Source organism: Neolamprologus brichardi, chromosome 13, assembly GCF_056152115.1.
Source record: "Neolamprologus brichardi isolate AB-2024 chromosome 13, ASM5615211v1, whole genome shotgun sequence".
Classification (NCBI taxonomy): domain Eukaryota; kingdom Metazoa; phylum Chordata; class Actinopteri; order Cichliformes; family Cichlidae; genus Neolamprologus; species Neolamprologus brichardi.
In genome coordinates, this window is record NC_142116.1 from 23,791,859 (window position 1) to 23,816,826 (window position 24,968).

The following is a 24,968-nucleotide window of genomic DNA, read 5'->3' on the forward strand; positions in this document are numbered from 1 at the left end:
CTCAACACACGATCTAAGCTAAGCAAGCCAGTGATGTCAGTGTATACAGAAATATTTCAGTATTCAGCTGTTTAATTCTTATTTTTATTTTTATTTTATTTTTATGTCTATTTAAGCGTTATATGACAGTAGGTTTGCACTAAGTACCGCAGCAATTTCCTAATGTTGTAAACCTGCTCAACAATTGGCAATAAAACCCTTTCTGATTCTGATTCTGTTAAGTTTTATTATAGTCTACCACAGATGATCCATAATTTAACAAGGCTTCTTTTTTGATGTATTTTGCAGAACGTTGGAGGAGGTACATCAGTCGTCCGTGTGATGGCGACAGACCGGGACATCGGTCCCAATGCCATGCTGTTTTACTACCTCACTGCTGGAAACCAGGACCTGACCTTCCGCATGGACCGAGTGACCGGAGAGATGGTGACGCGCCCATCCCCTCCCGATCGAGAGCGCCAGGCCGAGTACCGACTAACGGTCACCGTGGAAGATGACGGCACGCCACCTCTGTCGGTAGGGCACAGCAGTAACCATGGCATTACAACAGTGCTGCAAACATATCTTATTAATATCAATTCCAACAATTTTTTCCTTTGGCTACTCTCAGATCACTGAGAGTATTGAATCTGAATTCATCAGGATAATAAATAACTAACCATTTTTTGTGTACATGCATGAGGTAGACATGAATAGTTCTGTCTCTATGGGCCACATTTACTAACACGTAGCGCCGCTGCAATCTGGGTTGTGACGTAAATAGTACTGCCAGACGCCACAGCTCAGTGGATGAAAAGAATGTGTTATTTTTGGCACTTGATATTAAAGTAAACTCACTACATCTGTGGTGGAAAAACAAAACAGACACCTACGAGCGCTATTTGGGGATTTGCAATTTACCCCATTTTTTAAATTGGACTCATGTGTTGGCCCGGCGACCTGTTCAGGGGGTACCCTCCCTCTTGCCCCTATGATACCTAGCATGGGCTCCAGCAGTATGCAGACAGATGGGTTGTTTTCAGTGTACTAATAATGGATATAAGCTCTCAAATAACACATGTAAGTGTTATATTTAAGAAATAGATGTTAAAATAATAACTGGGAAATATACTTAAATGTAATTTCACGGTGAGTTTCAGGACAAATGATGATGATGAGTAAAGTTGAATAATGCTGGTTAAGAGGATTCAGCATCTTATACATAACTCTGTTTTGATCTTACTCACACTCTTGTCCGAGACACGGGTTCTGTTGAGGTCTGCTTAATGCTTTCTTATCTGCTTGACCTAATTAAGGCACAAATATGGCAAATATAAAATACAGGAAGACAAATATAGTGGTTTCTTGATTTTCTCTTTAAGTTAAATGGCTTTCATTTTGTCAAAACGAAAGCCACAATTCACATTTCTTCTTTTCCCCTTTGTGTGCTTATACAGAAGGAATAATGTACAGTACTGTATGAGTCACAAAGGCATGAGTTTTGTGCTATAAATTTACTTGTCTAACATGGTTGAACACCTATAATAATGCACATTTTTTTAATGCATTGTATAAATAGTCAATGTAAAACTGCAGAAAAAGCTGGGAAGAGAACAATGGCCATCACTGGGGATTTTCACTTATCAGTCACCTAGCTCCGTCTTTTCTCATGAAACAAGATGCTAAGCTTGTTTTATCATTTTCTCTCCTCAATGCCGGTCTCCCTCTGGTGTGCACCATCTTAGAAGCACACAAGTGGAACAACCTTGTTCTATCTGTGATGGCTCCCCAGACAGAAGTGCAGTATGCCCTTGTAATGTAATAGTTTTGGAGACCTGCCATTTGAAAGGAACAACTGAGAGACACAAGGCTTTAAAGTGCCACTTTATTATAAAAGCCACTAATAGCAGGATTCAGAGGTAATATACAGAACAAACATGCTAATTACAAGCCTTTTGTATTATGTTAACGTTTGCGCTCATGTCAACATGCAGTCACAGTCCGGATTTTTTTTAAAAACACACACATACACAGACACACATAAGCAGGCATAATGGAAAACACAAGCATTTAAACACAAAAAACAATCATTAACTCTTAGAGAATAAAAACATCTTTACATAATACCCCCAACTGTACACCTGCTACACATCGTTCTAGAGAGGATTTCCTCCAAGCACCTCCTGTACACCTCAGTGTGAAAAAAAACCCACCGGTGGTTTTTACAGTCACACTAAATAATATCAAAAATGCTGTCATATATACGTTCGCCCTTCTTCTCTTAAGCCAAGTTGTGTTCACTGATCTTAGGTTAACATTTTAAAGCTTTTTTTCCCGCACTTTCACTTGAAATATTTGATATTTATCAAACAGCCCCATTGCACACGTACTAATAAAATAGAAATGAATACTACAAAATATTTTACCACAGTCAAATAAAAAAAATTAAAAAACAAAAATATTCATAAAAGATTTACTTCCACTGCAGTGATTAAACTGTTCTAAGGTTTTTGTTGTTGTTCTTTATTTAATAAAAATCTGACTACATTCAAGAGTAAAAAAAACAATAAACATTTTGTTTAGAATTATTGAACTGTACACGAGCACAAGCAAGAACATCTTTTCTAAATGCTTTTTCTAAATTCTTCCTGCAATTTTCAGCACTTTACGAGAACATTTAAGGCCACTGTGAAGGGCTGCGTTTCTGGAAGCACAGGAAGGAAAGACAGTATTTAAAGCAACAGAGTTTACGCATAGCTGAGGTAGCAAAGAAGAAATAGAAAACATGGCACGTTCAAGTTAAAACAGAGGAACAGCATAATGCCTGTAAAAGCAAAAACTGTTCTTTTTTTGTACAAGACCTTTGGCACTTCTCTGATGATTGAGAGTTCGCTGGTGCAGACGGCTTATATAAAATGACGAAAGGGAGAAAAGGGCGTTAAGTCGTCCTCACACCAGTTGTTCGGTTTAAAAAAAAAACACATGAAGAAGAAAGAAAACAAAAACAACACAGTTTGCTTCCTGGAGATGTAACCTTCCTGCCTTCTTGTGTGAAGGTAACAACATCAACAAGTTAAAAAGTAGTCTTGTGTGGGGTCTTTTACATAGGATTGTTTCTTTGACAGCTTGTGCATTTAGCAAATACATAAAGACAGATTTACAATAAGTCTTCGGTTGGCCCCCTTACAGTTACAAAGAAACCACAAGAGTGACACAGGAAATTTACAGAAATCATTGTGAGTTCTTTAGGGTTTGACTTGCCCTATACAACATGCCACCCCTGCACATTTTCTATAGCATAGATCTTTGGTTGGTGTGTTTGCTGACATATAGAAACCGCAATACTGACACAAATGCTACAGACAGTCACGCAAAGTGAGTTATTCAGGGCTGCAATCAAAAACATGCCAACACTATTATAAGCAGTGTGTTTCATCCAAACGAGGTACCTGATTCGAATGAATGGTTTGCAAGCCATCGCCAGTGTTTGGATGTAAAATGAAGCACAACAAGTCGTCACGAGCCAAAGTTCACTTTTTGCCTGCAGCTGTTGTTGCAGGTGGAAGTAGTTTATGAATCAAAGAAATGCAGCCTTCTTTTTTTCCCTCCTTGGGTCCAGACAATGTACAGACTAAAATCCGGGGTTATTCTGAGATGGCTCGTGAGGAGAGCGTCCGTCTGACGGCAGAGAGAAGAGGAAGATAGTTGTGGGGCTGTTCCCAGATCAGCAGTTTGAGTGATGATTGAGGTTCAGCTCCTCTTTAAACCTACAGGAACTCTGGAGACTCAGGGATGGCAGCTGCAAGCAAAGACAGTGCATGTCGGTGAGAGCACAGAAATCATTGTAGGTATCACTATCCACCTACACAAACACACAATTCTTTTCTTTTCCTTTTTTTTGTTATGTGGAAAATTAGATATGGGGGTGTTCGAACATGCAAATGTGCACTTCCTGCCTCAAACATACCCGATCTTTCAAAAGTCAAATGAAAAAATTGAAAGAATTTCCTTTTCTTTACTTTTTTTTCCCCATAACTCCCACATCTCAGAGTACTACAGACACGCATGGAGACTGATCAGTTCCACAGAACTACTCGTGTTTCTGAAAACTCATTAAAAAGCAGAACAACAAGGCCTTGGGTCTGGGTTGCGACATGCTAGCGATAACAGGGAAGTGCTGCTTGTTGAATTCCGCAAAGTTTAAGGTCAGCAAGTTGGAAAAAAATGAAGAAGAAAGCTAAAGTGTGGCCTCCATCCACGTAACGTGAAACCTTATGAGAAGCTGTGTATTTCAACATAACATCTGTGGACCACTGAAGGAAATGAGCTCCGGCATTGAAAATCCTCCTTGACAAATGTCAAAGATATTGTTTTTTATGTCGAACATATGAAGGTTTTATCAATAATTTTGACTTTTCTTTGCAGACGGGAAACATAGAGATCACACCAAGAAATGGAAAAGGCGTCCAGCTCCCCAGTAAAAGAATAATGTTTGATTGAAGAGGCGAAAACTGCAGCATATGGCACAATTTTACCTTATGTTTATGTTTCTCATTTCTGTTTGAGCTTCAGGAAGGCTTGTCCATATATTCCCCTATTACAGTGTTGAAACCTTTATGGGTTGCTTAAGGCTGTATACTCAGTAAGTTGTACCTTACCCTCTTCCCATGCACATCTCAAACCGTGCTATAAGGAAATGGGGGCAATCCGCCTCAGTATGCCTGGAATGTCTGCACAGGTGTCCCAGGAATCGGCAGAAAAACACTAAGGATTGAACCCCTTAACCGTGTCTAATGTTTCAATATTATTTCAAGTTGAGTCAGAAGGAACAACTGAAGGAGCCATTAGTGCTCAATGAGAGTGCTGATGGGTGGAGAATGACTTGTGAGAAGAATTAAGAAGAGGACAGTGTAAGGGGGTGGTTTCATGTGTGTGTGTGTGTGCGGGGGAAGGGGGGGGGGGGATGAAATCTCCTACACAATATATTTTCAGAGTCATGCAACACTCAGCCCAGCTGTTTTTGATATGCACTACAAATTCGCGAGCATCTTTCCACCAACACTTCCACCAAACGCAGGATGTTTCAGCAAAAGCACAGAAAGAACTAGTGGTTCGTGATTGCATCAGTCTTTTACCAGACTGAGTGCACATTTTGATATAGGTGTCTTGCAAAACCCTTGTGTGCAATGCAGTTACACGCATATACCGGTACTTTTTCATTTTTTTTTTTTAAGTGTTTTTTTTTTTGAGTGTGAAATAAATGTGAACAAAGTGATTTGCATTCATTCACAACAATAAGAATATCGTAACAACAGATATAACACACTAAGCCATGTAAATGACCTCTAAAAGTGAGATGACTTGCACTGCCTTTTTGGGCTTTGATGTTTACCAGTGGAAGGTCCCTTATGTCAGCGACTCAGTCTCAGCATGAATATTGTATGAGTACAAGTTGTGAGGCGGGGGGGGGGGTGTCCTACCTTCTGCTGGGAAGAATACGTCGCCATGTGCCGGAGGAGAAAGGGGTGTTCCCGGTTCGGACAACAGGTGGCGACCTGTCTCGGATGACTGCCTGGTCATGATCTGAGAAACAGTGCGGGTCTTTGTTTCTGGTGATCCCCCTCGAAACACTGGGTTTTCATGGCCCAGAGTCTCACTGAACACACACACATACACAAAGAAGAAGCATGATTACAAGTAAGCAACTTTCAATATGACCCAGTAAACTGTTTCAAAACTTTCCTAAAGACATGCAAGAGTTTCATGTTTGTCACTTTGGATTTAATAAGGGATTTTCTGTAATGACAATTTAACACTTAAATGATTAGCAGTAGGATTTGCATATACAGGACACATCATGTCAAAAGAAAAAAATGTATACATGGTTTTAACTAGTTTATTTTAATGAGGCTAGTGGGTTTAATCTAGCTATTGTGTCACAAGTGTTGTGGCCACTATGTTCACAGTCTATTATTCTAAAGAGCAGCTGTGTTTTGAAGCCGGTCGCTGAGATCAGCTGCCTGTGGGAAACCTTACCTGTCCATCCTCACTAGCTCTTGTCCACCTGGGAGAGAGGAAATAGGAAATGGGCCATTGTAAATGAATTGAAACAAAGCGGAACACTACAAAAAGACTATGAATGTGCTTCCTACTGTGTGAAATACAGTTAATTGAGCTCACTGACAGGAAACGTGTCAGAACAAACACTATGGGAAGTCCAGTGTGAGAGACTTATGTGGCCCAAAGGTGGAAATTAAGTGTGAGTGTGAGTGTAGCTGTTTGTGCACATCAGTAATACATACGTCTTCCTAACGGTGAATTCTCCCTCTGTTTGTACACGAGCACTAGAATAAGAGGCAGGGACAGCAGAGCCACGATGCAGGCTGTTATAGCCAAGGCCACTGGCACAGAGCCTAGGGAAGCAACAGACAGGCTGTGAGTTGAATAACATCACGAAATAACTGCCTCAGACATTTATTGGTTGAAGGCCTGAATAATGTTTCATACTTACTTGCAGTACCTGCAGTTGGTGTGGGATCCCAGACAGTGCAATTCTGAAATCCTTTCCTTGCTGGAAAGAGATAAATAAATCGGTTCTCACTCGTGTCAAAACAGTTTCACTGTTCAGCAACATCAGCTCCTGAGCTTCTTGCAAAATATATTGATTAGTGGCATTTCTGGGCATATCCAGTATAACCTTAGTGCACATTCACAGCGTTTGACATACTTACGCGGTATAACTTGTAGAATAACATGGTTGTAGGCTTTCTGCACCAAGTTATGTTTATGGAATTCTAGAATCCCACAGCAGTAGCGGCCCTGGTCCGAAGGTTTCACATTCTCTAGAATCAACCAGTGGTTGTGCCCCATGCGATCCATCTTCACTCCTGGTGGCAATGTGCTGTTACGGTGTGGGTGAGAAAAATTCCTTGGGCCCATTCCTGGATGACAGTGCTGGTCACTGTGGGCTGTGAAGAGCCAAGTGCTCCTCACAACATCGTCGGGGGAAAGCAGGGTACCTTTCTGGACGCACGTCATGTTGACTCTTGCACCTTCAGGACAGGTGTAGTACAGGTGGGGAGGAGAAGCAATCAGCGTGGAATGGGGCTGGGCGTGGTGTGTCTCACCTTTGGCTAGAGAGAAAAGACAAAAGCAATGGAAGAATGTAGGTAACGCAGATTACTTCCTTTCATATGGTACCGCCTCCTTTCTACGTATCCATAGAAATGTTTCAGTTTAGGGATGCTAATGTTAGGGTGTCGCTACTGAAAGAGGCGGGACAGTGAAACTTGTGGCCAGCTTTTAATAGGATCACACCAACTACAACAGTGATGCAAATGAGTTCTCAGATCATTTGCATCTTCACCGTGTGTACTCATGGGTGAGACTGTGCCATATTGATTTATTTCTGTTTGCTTATTTAATAATACTTCAATGTAGTATAAATATGATTATTTATTAAAATTGGGATAAAGTGTAGGTGTAGAGTATAGTGTAAGAAAGTGGCTGTGAGTGTGAGTCAATCCAAGGGTACAGATATGTATAGTAAAGTTGAATGTATGTATAGATGTATAACTGCATATGTTTTACGTATACATATCAGTGTGGAGTGCGTCACTGATGGATCATTTGCTGGTATAACTTTGGAACGAGAAGACAGGAAGGAGAAGTAGGATCATATAAGTTTATATTTCTTCATTCTAATAAAACAAAAAAAATGAGTCTTTTATTTGCTGCTGATTTATATATTGCTTTTTTTGTTATTATTATTATTTTGTTTCAACAACTCCCATAAAGCTCAAAGTACTCAAAGCAACCTTTCTGGTTGTTCCTACTACAGACTTACTAAACTGAGTCTCCAGCACTATATTTCACCATAATGACACACACAGAGTCACAAGGTCAAAGCAATAATAGCCATTCTTGTTATTATTCTGCTCGGTTCAGATCACACAAATTCCCTATAGCTGTCTATTACAGATGACCCAGAAAAACCAGAGGAAAAAAGGAAGTACAAATATAAGTCGCATCTGGTTTGGCAGCGGGCCTTTCCAGGGTACAAACTGCCGGGGAAAAATGACATAACGAAAGATTTTAAAAAAGCAAAGGATAAAAATCTACAGTGACATTTTGATAATAACATGTTTTGAGCAATTTGAAATTAATGTAGAAAATAAACGGCAGGTCTGCTGAAATTAGTTGCACACCTAAAAGTTGCGCTGAGTTGAGTTCCTGCCAGGTACAGTGAGTCATTGCACAAGTAACCACAGTAAAAGCAGTAATTTTATCACCTGCCAAACTTAACATGGGCTTTAGTGGCACGCTTCTGCATGCTTCCTGGGTTTTTGTGCAAAGTTTGCTTCCTATTTTGTACATTTAAACTGTGGTTAAAAACCATGCATAGTTTGCTGTCTTGAAAAATATACAGATGTCCTGAGGGAGTTAAATCTCTTGTTCCTCTTTGTGAGCTACAGAAATATACGCAGGAACTTCTTCATCTCTTAAAATGGGGACAGTATAAAAAAAAAATCCCACTGAAGTTCTGTTTATTAACTTTAAATATCATCTTGCTGATTGGTATTAATACACAGCAATTGTTGTGTATCGATTATGTGTATTAATATCTCAAAGGATCGTACGCTCAAAGATCTTCTGCACACACTCATGTACATTCAGGAAACCGGCTGCACAGCTGTGAGCCCGTTCTCAGCTTATTGCATAAACCTTTCTCCCTCTCTGCCTCAACCACATCCTGTTGTGAATTCTTCAGTGTTGCAGTGGAATGCATGAATAGATAAACATAAATTGTGTGCTTTCAATGATTATTGCATTGCAAAAACACAACAAAATTAGCTCATCCTCAGGCTAGGTCACGCCACTCTCTGAACCTCACTTTAAAGCAGACACATGATCTGGAAAATACACACCCTAAATGACGCCTCGCTATGTTGTAAAAGAGCAGCGTAAAAAGGCTGTCATTGTCTAGCTTTGTCAACGGACCCATTATTTTGTAATGATCGGCTTTTGTAACAGCTGATTAAAGAATGCTTACTGCTGCAAAAGTGACAGGAAGGCTGCATGCACGGGTGCGTGTGTGGGTGGACTGCAGAGAAAGAAGAGTTTGCCCACGTATGTGTACCTTTTATAATGACACCATGGCAAAATTTTACAGTAAATGTGTGTGTGTGTGTGTGTGTGTGTGTGTGTGTGTCCATATGTCTGTTTGGGAAAGTCAGGGTGGAGTCTCAGTCAATGCCAGAATTTGGGGAGTGGACTTCCTTCCTGAGTTATCCCAGCACATAAACACTTCCACTCCCCGTTTCTTGCTCATTATTCCACAAAGCCAAACTTCAGATGTTGCAAACTTCGTGATTCTTTATGTGATAAAAACCTCGAGCAGGTTGGACCACTACCCACAATGCCAGTAATTATAGCGTTGGAGATGACTGTCCATGCTGATTTATGCTCACTATTAATGTTGGGGAATAACCTGTAAATCAGAGTCTTGATTAAACTATTTAAATGTATATAAAATGCCAGTCATTATTTCCTAGCACATCTTTACTGTATTTGTCTAAACAACTATTTAAAAAAAACCCTAAAGATCAGCTTTCCTACAATATGAGGCAATACATTATCCAGTTTACACTTTACTTACACAATTACTTGATCATTCAAACAGTGGGGGATTAACTTTGTTGTGCCTGCCTTATTACAGCCATATCCCAAACTTTAAAAACTTTGGTCCTAACTCTTTGTGTTTGCACAGATTCATTTTAACTTGTTCTGCTGACCTGCTTGTTGCGGTGCGTTCGCTATTAATAGTTTTCTTAGAGAGCCACTGCTTCGTTTAAAGTCTTTTCCCCTCCTAATTATGAAAAAAATAAGCTGACGAGCTTCATCAAAGAAAGAAAAATAATTTAAAAGCTCCCATGTTTTATTAGTTCAGTTATGTTGTTCTATGTAGCTGTATAATTTAGATAGTTCATCTCATTCATCAACATTTTTACTTAAATCTCCAAAGTAACTACCCATGTTTTTGTGAATCACTGAAAGCACTTCCACATGTGTCTAAGCCTGCAGAAACTTTTGCTTTGAATATGATTAGAGTGGATTTAACTACTTGCTGGCTCTTACTGGCAGTGCTACTTATTTGTAAGGGGAAGCTGCACCGTGCAAACAAGCCAGAATTAATAAGCACACAAGTGTTTTTGTCTAAATATTAACAGAATCAGCTGCTGTTAAATACAGCAGAACAGTCGATCACCTTTCCTCTTTCATTGGCTGGCACATTTGTTTGCACAGTATGTGTGCATCCTGTCTGTCACACACACATACATACACAGTATGTGTGTGTGTGTGTGTGTGTGTGTGTGTGTGTGTGTGTGTGTGTAACACAATGTTAGGTCGATGCCATAATTCTGTATTCGGGGCTGAACTCTACTGGAGCCATTGTCTGTTAGGAAAAGCAATAGGAAGACCTGGGATGGTGATTAAAGTGAAACTTTTATCCCCCCCACTGTTCATGGCTTCCTAGTGGGACAATAGGAGAGGAAGCCCTTCGCCTCTCCTGTTTCACATCCACCCTACCTTCCTCTTCTCCTAATTTCATTTTGACAGCTCTTTAAGCTTTCTGTAGACCTATTTCACAGAAGTGATGCACATCGAAGGCGAGAGTAAAGACAGCATTTTTGTCGGTAAATATAGCTAAATGTTAACTAATTGCTGGGGGAACAGCTTGGAAGAGCTAATGTGCACACACATTTCTTACCGACAACGCTGTGATCTTTAAATAGGTATTCAAAGGAAATGAATATGATTTTTTTTAGCGCGCCAAGTGGGTGGCGTTTGCAGTGTCGGCACTACCTGAGCTGTCTTGATGTGGTTTCCAAACCAACAAGCTATGCCATGTGTCTGGAACAGTCTGATTTTCTTTTGCATGTATACAACAGACGTGTTTTTGGCTCAATTATACATATAAGTTTCCTCCTCTGATCTCTGTTCTCAGAATCCCGATAGCCCCCGAGGGCCCAGAAACAGGCCCTCCTTTGTATTAAGGCAGAATGCCACCTGTTTAGGACATGTTGCCACTGACAGCTTTCTTTCGTTCAGACATGGATGATAGTCTGTGCTGATTAAACATATATTAACCCTGCTAAAAATTTCCCCACCTTTGACGTCTTGAATAACCCTATGGTGAGTCTGCATGGTGATATTACCTCATGGTACAGAAGCTGCTGAACCCTTCAGATAAATCTGGTTTTCTCAAACTGCATTAATCCTCTACTTGCAAGTGTTGTTTCCCAACACATATCCTGCCCTTTTCACACCCACTGTAATGGTAATGATGATCAAACCCATTACAGGGTGTTAGTGAAAGCAGCAGGAGACGAGCTCCTCTCTAAAGTAAGAGAGTTTCAGTTAAAGCCCCTGGCATGAAATGGCAAACAGATGCACCTTTTCAGCAACAGGAAGCCTTTTAAATATGTTGCTCTACACTCTACATTGTCACAAAGGGAAGTGGTTATGGGTCACAGCTGCAGGTCAACGTTTAGAGATTTACATTTTCTTATAATAATCTGATGTGCCCCTTGGTACTTTGTAAACTAAATTTTTCCAAAATAACGTGTGCGCTTTGTGTGTTTAATTTGTCTTCCTCTTTTTTTCTTCTTGACATAATAAATGGCATGTAAACGGTTGTGTAATGACAGCTTTGTGAGAAGTCTTACAACACGATTGCACGATTATTTCCTCACTTTAAAAATGAAGGTGGCCTCTCATTTCAGACGTGGAAATGAGCAGACGTGGGCCTTTCTGTCTTTTCAAAAATGGTAAAAATCCAGGGATTACATCATTTTTAAAAACTGACTTCATAATTATAAACTAACTTCCTCCTTTTACTTTGACCTTGCCTTCCTGTTTTTCACTACATCGTCCAGTGTTAACCTGTTTCTGGCACAGTTAAATGTCTTCATATCTCAGGTTGAAAGCAGAGTCAAGGTTCCACCAACAGTGGTCATCACTGTGTCCTCGAGCTGTTCAGAGAAACGCCCTTGCGAGAGAAAACCCCTTGCTAGCAGCATGAAGGCCACTGCTTTTGGTGACTCATATTATGATTTTACTACAAATGCACAGACCTTTCGAAATCTGATGACCAGAAAAATTTCAAGCCGAAGACGGGGCCTCCCCCTCCCCATCTTCAGCTTATTGCTGCACAGGTAAAGATTTGCCCATCTGGGACACGTGACCAAGCACAATCCCTGCCACAACACAAGCAGAAAAGGAGGCAGAGAAAGAATGAGTAATTTTATTTTTACTCACTGGTTGGAAAATTGGCACCGTTTGGTTCCAGTTATGTTTTATGGGGAAGACACCCACTGCTGGCAGTGGCAAAAACAGCTGTTTTCATCATAAGCTGAAAGGAAGGAAACGTCCCAACAAGGAAGACATAACAAGACTGAAAGGAGGAAACTGTCTTAAACGATACGGATTTCATTGTGCTGCATAAACAATTCAGAAACATATCAAATGGTATATCTGAGTCACTGAATGTTTTGGCTTTACACCTGAATCCCCACAAGCAACTGCTCTAGAAACGCTTTGATTTGTATAGAGTTCGCTTAAACTTTAAGCAAAACATTACATTCGCCTTTGGGTGAGCTTATTTAAATCTTAAAGGCGAAAGCTGATAACCTCTCCCGAGTTTTTAAGCGGCGTTTGAAGTGAAGGACCCTACACCCCGGAGGCGACAGCTGCATCTCTTCTCTCCTCCGCCGTCAGTTGCCTAAACTTCAGGCAATCCCAAAGTCCCTTTTATAAAATAAATAAATAAAGTGTGGGTATGATCGCAGCTCCCAGCTGAATCCCCAAGAATTCCAAGAAAACAGAAACCTACGGACGTCTTAAAAAGATAAACTATGTGCAGTTCTTGCGCTGCACGGCACAAGGGAGTCTTTTCCTGAACTTCTTTCAGAGGATCAACTTCTTGCGTTTTTGCAGGCGCCTCTTTTCGTGTCCGCTGCATTTATTTTACAAGTTGTTTTGAAACTTGGGGGGAAAGGTGGGGGGGGGGGGGGGGGGCTTCTGATCTCGTCAAGCTCAAAGTCGCTGACTTTAAGGTGGATTTACACTCCACTGGGCTGCATCCATGGCGGGGGGTTTAAACAGCTCCACGCCAGATGTTCTGTCTCAAAACAGCAACAAACCAACTCAGTAAAAACTTAAGAGGCACGCGAGATAAAATAACGGGCTTACAGGGTCGCTGCGTTCAAGTGCATGTGGTAAAAAGCTAACAGAGGTTAAAATACCAAAGTCAGAGTGTGCAGAGGGTTTACTGTCATTTGTACAGACACGTAAGACACAGCAAGTTGGCTGTTTTGTCCATCTAGATGCTTTTTAGATCTATCTATATATATATATATGTCAGTGTGTGACAGCTGACTTTTCTAAAACAGAAAATCCATCTGTGACTCCAGTCAACTAGTCGCTCACTAAACAACACAACTGACAAGTTCATACACGCCCGGATCAGCCAGTTAAGCGAGTCTTAAAAGGATGGACGACTTACCTCCAGCTATGCAAAGCAAAAGCGACCAAAACACGAACTTCTTTCCCCAGACTGATGAGCGACGGAGTGAGACCCATTCCATGGCTGTCCGGATAAAAAACATTTGACTTTCAACTAGATCTACAAGTAGCCTTTGTTCAACTTTCTTCCCATTCAGTCTAAAACTAGGCGACTTGTCTGAACTTTACTCCAGAACAGTTGGGGAGGTTTATCGTCCCTTGTCTCTACAGCTTCTCTGAGTTGTGAAGCAGCGTGACAGTCCCTTATTCGCTCCTCCTCATTGTTTCTCTCTCTGTCGCTCTCAGTGACCCACCCACTATCCTTTCTCGCTAAAAGAGCCTCACAGATACTATTTTTTTTAACGCCAATATTTATATAAATGTTTAGGGATTTAAAAAAATATGTATATATTTATTTTTGCGTTCCTGTCTGTTAGACTTATATTAAAAGAGTTTGAGCTGTTTTCAGTGGTGCAAAGTTTAAAATGTTACATCATCACATTTTTGGGGGAAGCCTGCAGGCTTTTACATCTGCATACTGTAATCGCACCAAAGTATTACCTTATCAGCTCGCTCAGTCATTGTTTATATTATTGTTAGCTTTCACACGATAGTTAGCAAATGACCATCAAGACACATGTTGACTCGACATGTGTTGCACATAGTGTTGAGGGTGCTGGAGTCTTTTGGTGGAGAAAACAAACCCCAATGTGATTAAACTGTTTCTAAATGAGCTTGTTCTGTTTTCAGACTGGTGCATATCTGACCACTATATCTGCGAGACGTCACAATATCAGGAAATGTCTGCTGACTTGTAAGATTTTACTTCTAGTTAGGTATGTCTAGAAATATCTAGACGTTTAGTCTGTGATAGTCTGCAGCCCAGAAGACATGTTTTGGAGTGGCAGTATATATTTCTGATAAATTTCAAAAATGTTTATTGCGAATGCTCAGTATCCAGTTTGTAGCAAACTGGGATTTTGTTTGTTTCCAATCAGATTTTTTTCAGGCACAATTAAGACTGAGATGAGCCCAGTGGCATCACGAGGACACAAAACATAAACGTGATAGTAAGAGAGCTCTTTTACAAGTAAACTGATCTTCCTGTGAAAAATGATCGCACTTCACCTTTGGGCCTCGAAAGTTTTACTGAGGTCTTTTCTCTTTTTTTTTTAATTTAGCCAAAAACTATTTAGAGTAAACAAAGCTGCGGTGATATTCAGGTTATCACTTGGTGGGTTTTGTTTTTGGAGCATTATAAAATTCGAATGACGAATTTAACCCCCCCAGCCTGAAGGGCCAGGTTAGTCGCTCTTTCTTATCGCACCACTGGTTGGGGAACTGGTGGAGCAGGAACTTGCATGACCTTTATCTCATGCAGTGATACCTTTACTTCTGCTGATGTGCCAAGATCTGAACAACCAGAAATGAGTGGCTTTATGGCTCACTTTCATGATTTTGCAGTTTTGGTTCTCACAAGATATTCTTTCAGCAAACAATGCACCTGTTTTTATTTCTTTATTTTATTATTCCTTCATATAAAGTAAATGCTGAATATCCAGTGTCACATGAGAGCATCACAAGTGTTTTCTCTTTAACGGAAAATGTTAGAAATAATCCTGCTTTGTTGTGTTGTTGACCTATGCACGCCCAACTGATGATAACTCATTGTAGTTTCATTGTAATTGTAATACAAAAGAAGTATGAACTCATATTGAGACTCCCTTGCAGCCTCAGTTGCCACAAATTAATCGTTTTTCTGTCATTCACATAAATAAAATCACTCTAAACGGAGCATGCAGCTGTGAATGCTTTTCTGTGTCTCTCTGTGTGTAATGCAGACCTCAACCACCATCTACGTTCGTATTGTGGATGAGAACGATAACGCCCCGGAGTTCCCCGAAGAGGAGTACGTCACAGTGCTGAGCGAGGGACCGGAGACAGTGGGTGCCACCATCGCTACGGTAACGGCCATTGACCCAGATGAGGGTTTGAACGGCACCTTGCGATATGCCATCGCTTCAGGCAACCTGATCCAGACTTTTAACATCAACAGCATCACGGTGAGACATAAAAGCAGTTATGCTGAAGCGTCACAAGCAGCAACAGAAAAATGTTAACCTGTTAATGCTGCGTTTATTTAGGGGAGAATTACCGCTGTGAAGGAGCTGGACTTTGAGATCAGCAACGGACATTATGCGCTGGTGGTCACAGCTACGGACCAGTGTCCAAAACCTGCTCTTCGCCTGACATCTAGCACAACAGTGATGACGAACACTCATATTTATATTTACAGAATAACGCACATAGAAATCCTCCCACATGCATTCTGCATTTTATCGAGGATCGCCTTCGTCTGTGTACCAGCTCTCATTTGACTCTCCCCTCCTGTCCCCTCTTTAGGTGTTGGTGAACGTCCTGGATATAAATGACGTGACACCCACTTTTCCCAGAGCCTACGAGGGACCTTTTGAAGTTACTGAAGGTCAGCCAGGGCCTCGGGTGTGGACGCTCCGAGCCAGGGACGAAGACTCCGGGCTCAACGGCAAAGTGGAGTACAGCATCACCGGTGGAGATTTCCAAAGTTCGTATCAGACTGATTTGCTGTGGTGACGGTAAACTGTTATGAAATCCTTTATTACCACCTCAAAACGTCTCTGAAACATCCTGAGAACATTACAGTTATTGTGAAGGGCACCGTCTCGTAACACTTCCTGGAAACGTGTCCAAAATGTCCTTGCAACATTGTAACCTGACTATTAAGTAACCAAATTTTATAGTCGTATAAAAGGGACGTGCAGCATTTTCACAACCGAGGCAGGGCGTTTCAGGGACACCCCCAGCGTCCTGTAAAGGTCTGGGACATTTTTCGCCTTTAGTGAAGTAGAGAGCCTTTAGATAACGTCACATAAGAAGCGTAGGAACACCCCCTTCAACACTGATATGCATCTCCACTCTCTTATATGTTTTTCTGTCAGACGAGTTCATGGTTTCCCCAGTGGAGGGTGAGCTTCGAGTGAGAAAGGATGTAGAGCTCGACAGAGAGACCACTGCCTTCTACAACATCACTGTCACAGCCCGAGATCTGGGAACCCCGTCTCGCAACAGCTCGGTGGGCCACGCTTTCACACACTCTGCTATGTCTGTTACTGTGTGTTAAATGTGGCTTAAGTTCTATTATTTGCTTACTATACACACTAACCACATGTAGGATACTATATATCACCTGAATGACTGCTGTAGTTTTTTTTAATCTCTTTATGTCACATAACCGACAATATAAAAAAATCATAATAAAGTCTTGTTTTTATGGGTTTATTAATAGCTGTTCAAACAGCTTGAACTGAATGCATTTATTTTTAAAGGTGGCTCTTATGTTTTTCAGGTGCTGGTGGGGGTTTATGTCCTTGATATCAATGATAACGACCCGGTCCTCCTTAACCTGCCTTACAACACAAGTGTAAGTGAAGGCGCGTCAGTACACACGTCTGTGGCCAGAGTCCGGGCACAAGATGCAGACAGCGGACGCAACGCACTGCTCACTTATAACATCACTGCTGGCAACCAGGATGGAGCCTTCTACATCAATGACACAGTGAGAGAACTGGGTGGTGGGGTTTAGGCTGAAAAAGGTGGAGCAGGCGGTGGAAGATAAAGAAGCATCCAAGTGCTTCTAGATTTAGTCCCAGATCAGTTTATCAGTTTAGTTTAACCTATGAAAATATTCAGGCTCCCTTTAATCTTAAGCAGTCCAGCTATATACATTAGCTGTGTATAGACTATAAATAAAAAGCTTATGTGACAGGATATGAATTTGTCTTTTTTTTTAAGATAAGGGTGAAATATGCGGTCTCTTGTTTGTATCACAGACTGGTGTCGTCCAGGTCAACAGACCACTAGACAGAGAGCGAGTAGCGGAATACACGCTCACCATCACCGTCAAAGACAACCCCGAGAATCCCCGCATCGCTCGTAGGGTAAGCTCACTCTCCTGTGTGCATTTGTTGCAAGTGTTCGCATGCTACCACCCTGACAGTTTCACAGAGAGACCAATGAACCCATCTGCCTGCAAATAAAATAGTGTGTCTTTGCAGCTTATCTCGGGAATTTAACTGCAAGCGTGCTTTTTAGGTTATGCACAAATAGTTGTTTCACGAAAGCACTTGCCATAGTGTGAATGAAATGTAAATGAGCCCTTCAAACTCTGGGTGATTGCTTTAGGTTGAACGATGAACAAGGCACAAATGGGTAATATAGCCCTAAATCACAACAACAGTGACCTCAAGTTGATTTATATTGTACAATAACAGATGCCCACCATAACAGAGAGAAAACCCAACAATCAGACACGCCTATGAGCAAGCATTTGATGACAGTGGAAAGGAGAAACTCTTTTAACAGGAAAACTGCAACAGAACCAGGCTCAGGGAGGGGCGGCCAGCTTCTGCGATGTGTTGGTGGTGAGTTCTGACTCACATGGACAAGCCAAATGCCTTCTGGAGAACAGATTTTATGGCCAGACGAGACATCATCAACTTCACCTGAAATCAGCAGCTTGATGATTGAAACTTGACACAGCTGGGTGCTACAACAGGAAAATGATCCAAACACACATCAAAACTGGTTTTCCAGTGGATAAAGCAGTAAATGTTAAGCTTTTTGATTGGTGTTCCTAAAGCCCCAACCTTAAAACTAGCATGTGCCAGGAAACCAACTAATGTATATGAATTCTACCAAATCTACCAAGGAGAATGGTCAAATATCCAACCTAAGTTATGCAAAAGCTTGTTGATGTCTACCAAAAGCATGTATGCATGCTGTACTGGAAAAAGAAAACTTCGAAGTTTTAAAAGTTTAAAAGCCCATGTTTGTCACAAGGTGACCTGGAGGCCAGGTTGAGGGAAAAGGACCCAAAAGCAGACTCAGTAAGCTCAGCGATGGATTTACACTTGATTTATTCAGTGATATCAAAGCCATTTACAAACACCAAAACCCACAACAACCCCACATGATATTAAACAACTATTTACATGAATATGTACAATAAGGGGAAGATGTGCGGAGCGTCAGTGAGGTGGAGGGGAGACTTCTTAGGGAAACACAGGAGCGGAAGACGGGCACAGATGACTGGTTTAACCAGAGCAGGATTACAGTCTCCTCCAGGGCACAAGGAGAACAGAAGCAATGAGGCAAAGTGAGGCAGGAAATCTGAGGAGTGGTTCAGTAGGTGTGGCTGCTTACTTGGATCAGACCGGTTTTCCAATTGGGAGGCGTCGTCGTGAACCCAAGTGAATGGTTTTGTGGCAGGGAATCCAGAGCTTCAGTGGGCAGGGTGGAGGCAGTGATAGTGGAGGAAATCCACTGAGGAAGGTGAAGGAGATTGCCTGACTCCGCCTCAAGGTGGACCCAGGAAGAACACCGCCAGCCCCGACACACCCGCCACTCAGTTGTATGGTGACAAATTTACCATGACATTCATGCCCATGATGACTGCATATAAACCTTTGATCACAACTATAAAAGTTACATAATGTAAAAATGTGCAAATTGTGGATTCATGTAAGAGAAATAGCAAAACTTTCAATCTAAAGTTTTTCTATGCCCATTTTGCTCTACTAGGTACTAGTACTAGTAGTACTAGTTCAAATGAAGTTCATCTTTGAAAGTTACATAATTTTGATACTTTAAGAGTTATAAGACACTTTTGTTTATACCTATGTCCCACCTGTTTGGTATTTTTGATACTTTACTTCCTGCATCCTGTTCATATGTGGTCTTTTTACTTAAAGCAAGAGTAACATAGTTCATCAAACTGCAGTTGTGAGGTTTTCTTTAAACGCACCATGCATCTGTGGGAAAAGGTGTGAAACTGTTCGTCTTGCCTGCAGAGATGTGAACTGCTAAGAGTCTGAATGCAGTCTATTAGTGCATGCAACAAAGTAGTGCAAAATCTGTCTGATCTGACGTATGGTATCTCTATATTAGTTTGCAGGTTGACTGACCTATATTTGTCTCTTGCTTGCTGTGTCACACAGTCTTCTAAGCATTTTCTTTCCATGAATCTTTTGTCCCACACACCAGGATTCAGACTTCTTGGTTATCACCATTTTGGATGAGAATGACAATAGGCCTGTGTTTACCAGGAGCAGCTACAGGGCTGAAATCACAGAAAACTCTGCTGCAGGTAGCATCCGTGTGTGTGTGGGTGTGTGTGTGTGTCTACCTTTGCAACCTATAACTGCATGGCAGAGCAACATGGTCTGTAGCACTGTCTAACCCACTTCCTGAATCTGTTTACACACAGTTCGTGTTCAGCAAAGGCTTTTTTTTTTTTCACTTTGTCGAGTGATTTAGTAGCCTTGTATTATAAATACACTTCAGATACACAAAATACATTTGTTCAAAACACAAATAAAAAACACTGGGGGACAGTACAGAAGACTTCTTCCAAAAGTCCTTTACCTTGTAAGGACTGATGATCAATGTTATTTTTGAAATATTGTGAGACTAAAGTCAGCAGAAGTGACAAGCTTAAATCTATCCCCAAACAACGACTACTTTTTAAAGAAGAAAAGCAAAGAATTTTACGCGAATAATTTTCATTGTGTAATAATTAAGATGACTTTTCTTTTTACCACAAATTGATTTAAATTGGGAGGACAGCTTTTTCTTCATTCCTGACATCTTTGTCTTGTAGGAACCACTGTAACAGTTTTAAATGGACCAGTTCTAGCTGAGGATAAAGACATTGGACATAATGCTGTGGTGAAGTACCGCCTGCTGGGACCCAGGGTGGACCTCCTCACCGTAGATGCTGATACTGGTAACATTGTGACTCTCCAGTAACAAGAAAGAAGTTTGTTTTTTTTTAAAAAAGTGTGATGGTAAAGTCTGTATCTCCCTCCAGGTGTGATACTTGTGCGCCAGGGAGCAAAGTTGGACCGAGAGGCATTTCAGGAGCCTCGTGTAGAGCTGTTTCTGGTTGCGGAGGACATAGGAGGTTTAAACAACAGTGTACCTCTCACAGTTACCATCCTGGATCAAAATGACAACCCTCCTGTCTTTAGCCCGTCCAGTTTCAGCGTTCGACTTCCTGAAAACAGCCCGACTGGTGTGTGCATTGCTTTGTTTCTATGATCTGGGTCAGTGAGTGGGGTGGGAGGAGGGGCGTTGAAACAAAAGTATTACCCCTCCACTGTATGAGGTTTAGGGGCTTTTTGTCTTCGGTGTAGTGATACCTGATCACAATGTGTGTGTGTATGTTTGCTCTCCAGTCATTACTTTGTCTTTTCCAGGTGTTGTGGTGACTCAGCTGTCTGCCACCGATGCTGACTCTGGCTCTAACGGATGGCTGACGTACCGGTTGGAAAGTGGCGCAGAGGACCGCTTTGTGGTCGAAGCGCTGTCTGGCGCTGTCTTAGTGGGCAACGCCACGCTTGACAGAGAGGAGCGCGGATCCTACCGTCTTGTCATCATAGCAACTGACCGCGGCACACCCCCTTTGTCTGGCACGGCCACCCTGACTGTTATCCTGGATGATGTCAACGACTCACGGCCACGTTTTATACAGCCTGTAACCGTGATAAACGTCAATGAGTCCACTCCACCCGGTGTGGTGGTAGCCACGCTGACTGCCGAGGACCCTGATCTGCATCCGCGGCTGGAGTATTACATTATTTCCGTGGAGGCAAAGGATGATGGGAACAAGCCAGTGGATGGGCTCCAGGAGTCCTTTGGGATTGATCTACACACAGGTGATACATATATTTCTACCGCGTTGTATGTTTAGATCTAAAAAGCTTTACTTTGAGTAATGATGATGGATACCGGCTATATCAGGTCTTTTGTGTGTCTTTATATGGACTTTCAGGCGCGGTATTCGTACGCAACCCTCTCAACAGAGAGCTGGTAGCTACATTTGAGATCATTGTGTCCGTACATGACAATGCCAGCGACGTTATTGACAGGTCAGGAAGTGTTCCCAATGGTAAGTGACTCTTTAACCTTCAGTTTATTATAAGTGATTTCCTAAGTAGTTTCCACGTATCTCTCATATCATGATCTCCTCTACAGCAAGATTAACCATCAACGTGTTGGATGTAAATGACAATGCTCCTCGTTTCCGGCCTTTTGGAGTGACTAACTTCACAGAGAAGATTTTAGAAGGAGCTCAGCCAGGCACAACGCTGTTGTCAGTGTCAGCTGTAGATCCAGACAAGGGTCCCAATGGCCAGATCATCTACCAACTGCTTCACTTGCCTCGAGGGGGATACGTTAGACTAGAGGACCCTTCAGTTGGTGAGCTGTCGTTGGCTGCATGCTGTCAACAAACGCAGCATGCACCAGTTTTAGATTTGCTTTCATTTAAGATGCTGTGTGCTGTTACTTGGAACATCAAATAAAACAGAATGCAGTGATTTGCTAATCTTATTTTATTCACAGTATACAACAAAAACACATGTTTGAACTGAAATATTTTTTATATTTAATGAAAAATATTAGCTCATTTGGAATTTGACATGTCTCAAAAAACTTGGGGTGGTGCCACATTTTGAAACATTTTGCAACTAATGAAGTAAACTGAGAGTAAACTCAGAAGTAAAGAGGGCAGAGGCAAAAAAAAAAAAAAACTGCATCTGTAAAAGGATTTCAGAATAATATTCCTTAATGTAAAATTGCAAACACTTTGAATGTCTCATGATGTACAGAACAAAATAAGAAAATATTTCTCTTAAACTGGTGCATTTTCTCAGTTTAAATAAGTTTTCTATGTTCTGTTCTGTGAAAATATGGGTTTATGAGATTTACAAGCTACTATTTACTAGCTTTATTTTTTTATTTGACTTGTTTTTATTGTAATTGTGTTTATATTATACTTTTCCGTACTTGTTGTCATGCAAATTTAAAATCTAAACACAGGCTATAGTACATGAATGTTGACTGTGACTATCATTGTGATACCATTTTTTCTAGGTAAGATCGTAGCCAACCAGACGGTGGATTTTGAGCAGGTCCAATGGCTGAATTTTACAATTCGTGCTCAGGACCACGGCACTCCTCCCAAGATTGCTGAGCTGCCAGTTTATCTGCGTATTGTAGATGTCAACGACAACAACCCTGTCTTTGTACAACCGTCATATCAGGTATTAAAGAGGATGCTAAGAAACACGAACACAATTGAAGCAAATTTGTGTAGGACTGTTGCTTAAAATGTTTCTATATTCTCTGTGATCACTGCTTAAACTTGATATTTGTGGAGATTTTAAGAGCCTACCGCAGGAGAAGTACAAGCCTCAGGATGCCAGTGTTATTAGTGTCATTAGTTACATCTATGTCTAAATTAAATAAAGTACCAGCGCACGTGAGCCCGAAAAGGACAAAACACAGCAAACCGAGAAATAACAAAGTCATTAAATTATGAATAAGAGCACACAAAATCCATGAAATTAATTCACCACAGTAAACTGCCACCAGTGTATTAACTGTAAAAATGAGCTCGCTTTGCAATGTCATCAAGACTTGTACTGCATGAGTGTTTTTTTGTTCTTTTTTTCTTGTTTGTAGGAGCCTGTGTTTGAGAATGTAGACTTAGGCACCACCATAGTTCGCGTCCATGCTACAGATGCTGATTCTGGCCTCTTTGCAGTGATTGAGTACAGCCTGGTAGATGGAGAGGGCAAGTTTGGAATCAGACCATCTACTGTAAGTGAACTCATACACCAGCAAAATCTGATCTAGTGTAAATAAAATTGCTTTATTTTTGTTTCTGTAATTAGAGTTTTGTTTTAGCATTTCCTAGAAAATCCAAAATGACAAAGCTTTGCTTAAAGTGTAACAAAAACATCTCAGAGTAGTTACAGTAAATGTAACATTCCACTGTGTGAGATTTTAGTGGAAAGGTTAAAGCGAAGCAATCCATAACCTTTGAACAGCAGGTTCTACTGAAAATGTGGAATTTCTGTCCTCTGGGGAAAAAAATAAACATTTATTGAGTAGTGAGGAGTGTTTTACTGTGTTATCTCTCCTGGCAGGACTGAGGAGCATACTACCAGGAAACACAAGTTTATGCAAAAGGATTTTAATGACCTAAAGATATCTACAGTACATACTTGACCGTATTTGACTTCTGTTCTGTCATAAACACAGAGCCAACTAAATGTTCTCCCAGTCAACACTTTTACTTCTTCCCCTCATCATTCTTTCTCTTCTGCGTTAGGGAGAGATCTACATCCTGTCCCCTCTAGACAGAGAGACAAAGGATCACTACACTTTAACAGCTGTCGCCCGAGACAATCCCGGCGACAGTCCAAACAAGAGACGAGAGAACTCTGTCCAGGTAGAAATCGTAGTTCGTGATGGCAAAAATATTTGGTTTACACATAAACAATATTGTAAATATGTCTTTAGTATTTGGGTGATTCATTGAACCCTTATGGAAATGAGAAATAGGCTAATTTTACAAGTTGTGTTGTCAAAGTCAAAAAATAGCAAATCGTGCAAACACTTGATCAAATACTTATTAAGGGTGTCAAATCTATGAATTTGAAGCCAATGCTTATCTTATAATATATATATAATTTTTATAATTTGAATTATTGTTTTAACTGTGCGCTGAGCTAAACTCTGCAGATCTTAAAGCCCAAGCTAATACTATCCCTAATATCCTTTTGCATTATAATGTGTCAAATCAGGTCCTGGTGACTGTTCTCGATATCAACGACTATCGGCCGCGCTTCTCAGAGCGAGTGTACAACACCAGTGTGTTTGAGAATGAGCCCAGTGGTACTTCTGTGATAACAATAAAGGCTATTGACCTGGATGAAGGCGAGAATGGCGCAGTACTCTACAACATGTTGGGACCCCATTCAGGTATGAAGACGCAAGATGCAATAAAATCCTCAATAGGGTCACATGACTAAATCTTTTCAATGAACTATGCTTTGAATTAAAAGTTACTACCTTAGGTACAGCTTGAATTCTTCCAATAAATATCCACACTTTGCTTTTTAATCGCTTATATAATCGGTGGAAAGAGAATAGTATCACAACTTTGTCTTCCCTTGCGCTTTTTCAGATGCGTTCTCCCTGGATCCAAACACAGGACTGGTGCGATCGCGACGTCTGCTTCAGTCGTCGGAACGTTTCAACCTGACTGTGGTGGCTACAGACCAGGGGCGTCCCCCCCTATGGGGCACAGCGGACCTGATCATCATAGTCATAGATGTCAATGACAACAGACCTGTGTTTGTTAGGCCAGCCAATGGAACTATCATCCATATCCTAGAGGTACTATCTGCATTCACAGCCTTCTTTAAGTCATCGTTGTCAGCATGTGCTTTTGCTTCTGTTGTGCAAGGATAAATATGTCCTGATTTCTTTACTCTAGTGCTACTATGATGCTCAAAAGAAATGAGTCACTGGTT

General features: G+C 41.1%; 2 protein-coding genes across 3 annotated transcripts in view; one reads left to right on the forward strand and one right to left on the reverse strand.

The window, feature by feature from the left end:
• The window catches only part of cdh23 (cadherin-related 23), a 177,656-nt gene that overhangs the window by 145,171 nt on the left and 7,517 nt on the right, over positions 1-24,968 (forward strand). For both annotated transcript variants that reach the window (XM_087850340.1, XM_087850339.1), the window contains 18 exons: positions 289-516; positions 15,387-15,608; positions 15,690-15,809; positions 15,949-16,129; positions 16,524-16,657; positions 16,931-17,140; positions 17,415-17,522; positions 19,627-19,729; positions 20,243-20,368; positions 20,453-20,656; positions 20,841-21,299; positions 21,416-21,532; positions 21,619-21,843; positions 22,519-22,688; positions 23,110-23,247; positions 23,762-23,881; positions 24,237-24,414; positions 24,620-24,831. In XM_087850340.1, the coding sequence (XP_087706466.1) occupies positions 289-516; positions 15,387-15,608; positions 15,690-15,809; positions 15,949-16,129; positions 16,524-16,657; positions 16,931-17,140; positions 17,415-17,522; positions 19,627-19,729; positions 20,243-20,368; positions 20,453-20,656; positions 20,841-21,299; positions 21,416-21,532; positions 21,619-21,843; positions 22,519-22,688; positions 23,110-23,247; positions 23,762-23,881; positions 24,237-24,414; positions 24,620-24,831 (3,255 nt within the window). The remainder of the gene's footprint in view (positions 1-288; positions 517-15,386; positions 15,609-15,689; positions 15,810-15,948; positions 16,130-16,523; positions 16,658-16,930; positions 17,141-17,414; positions 17,523-19,626; positions 19,730-20,242; positions 20,369-20,452; positions 20,657-20,840; positions 21,300-21,415; positions 21,533-21,618; positions 21,844-22,518; positions 22,689-23,109; positions 23,248-23,761; positions 23,882-24,236; positions 24,415-24,619; positions 24,832-24,968) is intronic.
• vsir (V-set immunoregulatory receptor) lies at positions 1,856-13,773 on the reverse strand. The gene is made up of 7 exons (XM_006798967.2): positions 13,547-13,773; positions 6,711-7,112; positions 6,491-6,550; positions 6,282-6,392; positions 6,016-6,043; positions 5,460-5,635; positions 1,856-3,778 (listed from the first exon to the last, which is right to left on the reverse strand). Exons 1-7 carry the CDS (start codon positions 13,647-13,649, stop codon positions 3,747-3,749), a joined length of 912 nt encoding a protein of 303 aa, XP_006799030.2. The 5' UTR covers positions 13,650-13,773; the 3' UTR covers positions 1,856-3,746.

What these genes read in the sequence shown, in the direction of transcription:
- vsir (XM_006798967.2), bottom strand. Translation starts at nt 13,649, where the DNA reads ATGTTTTTTATCCGGACAGCCATGGAATGGGTCTCACTCCGTCGCTCA. An exon ending in ACCAACTGCAGGTACTGCAA is followed by an intron (nt 6,393 to 6,490) that starts GTAAGTATGAAA and finishes TTGCTTCCCTAG; the next exon opens with GCTCTGTGCCAGTGGCCTTG. An exon ending in CGTATTCTTCCCAGCAGAAG is followed by an intron (nt 3,779 to 5,459) that starts GTAGGACACCCC and finishes CTTTGCTTGCAG; the next exon opens with CTGCCATCCCTGAGTCTCCA.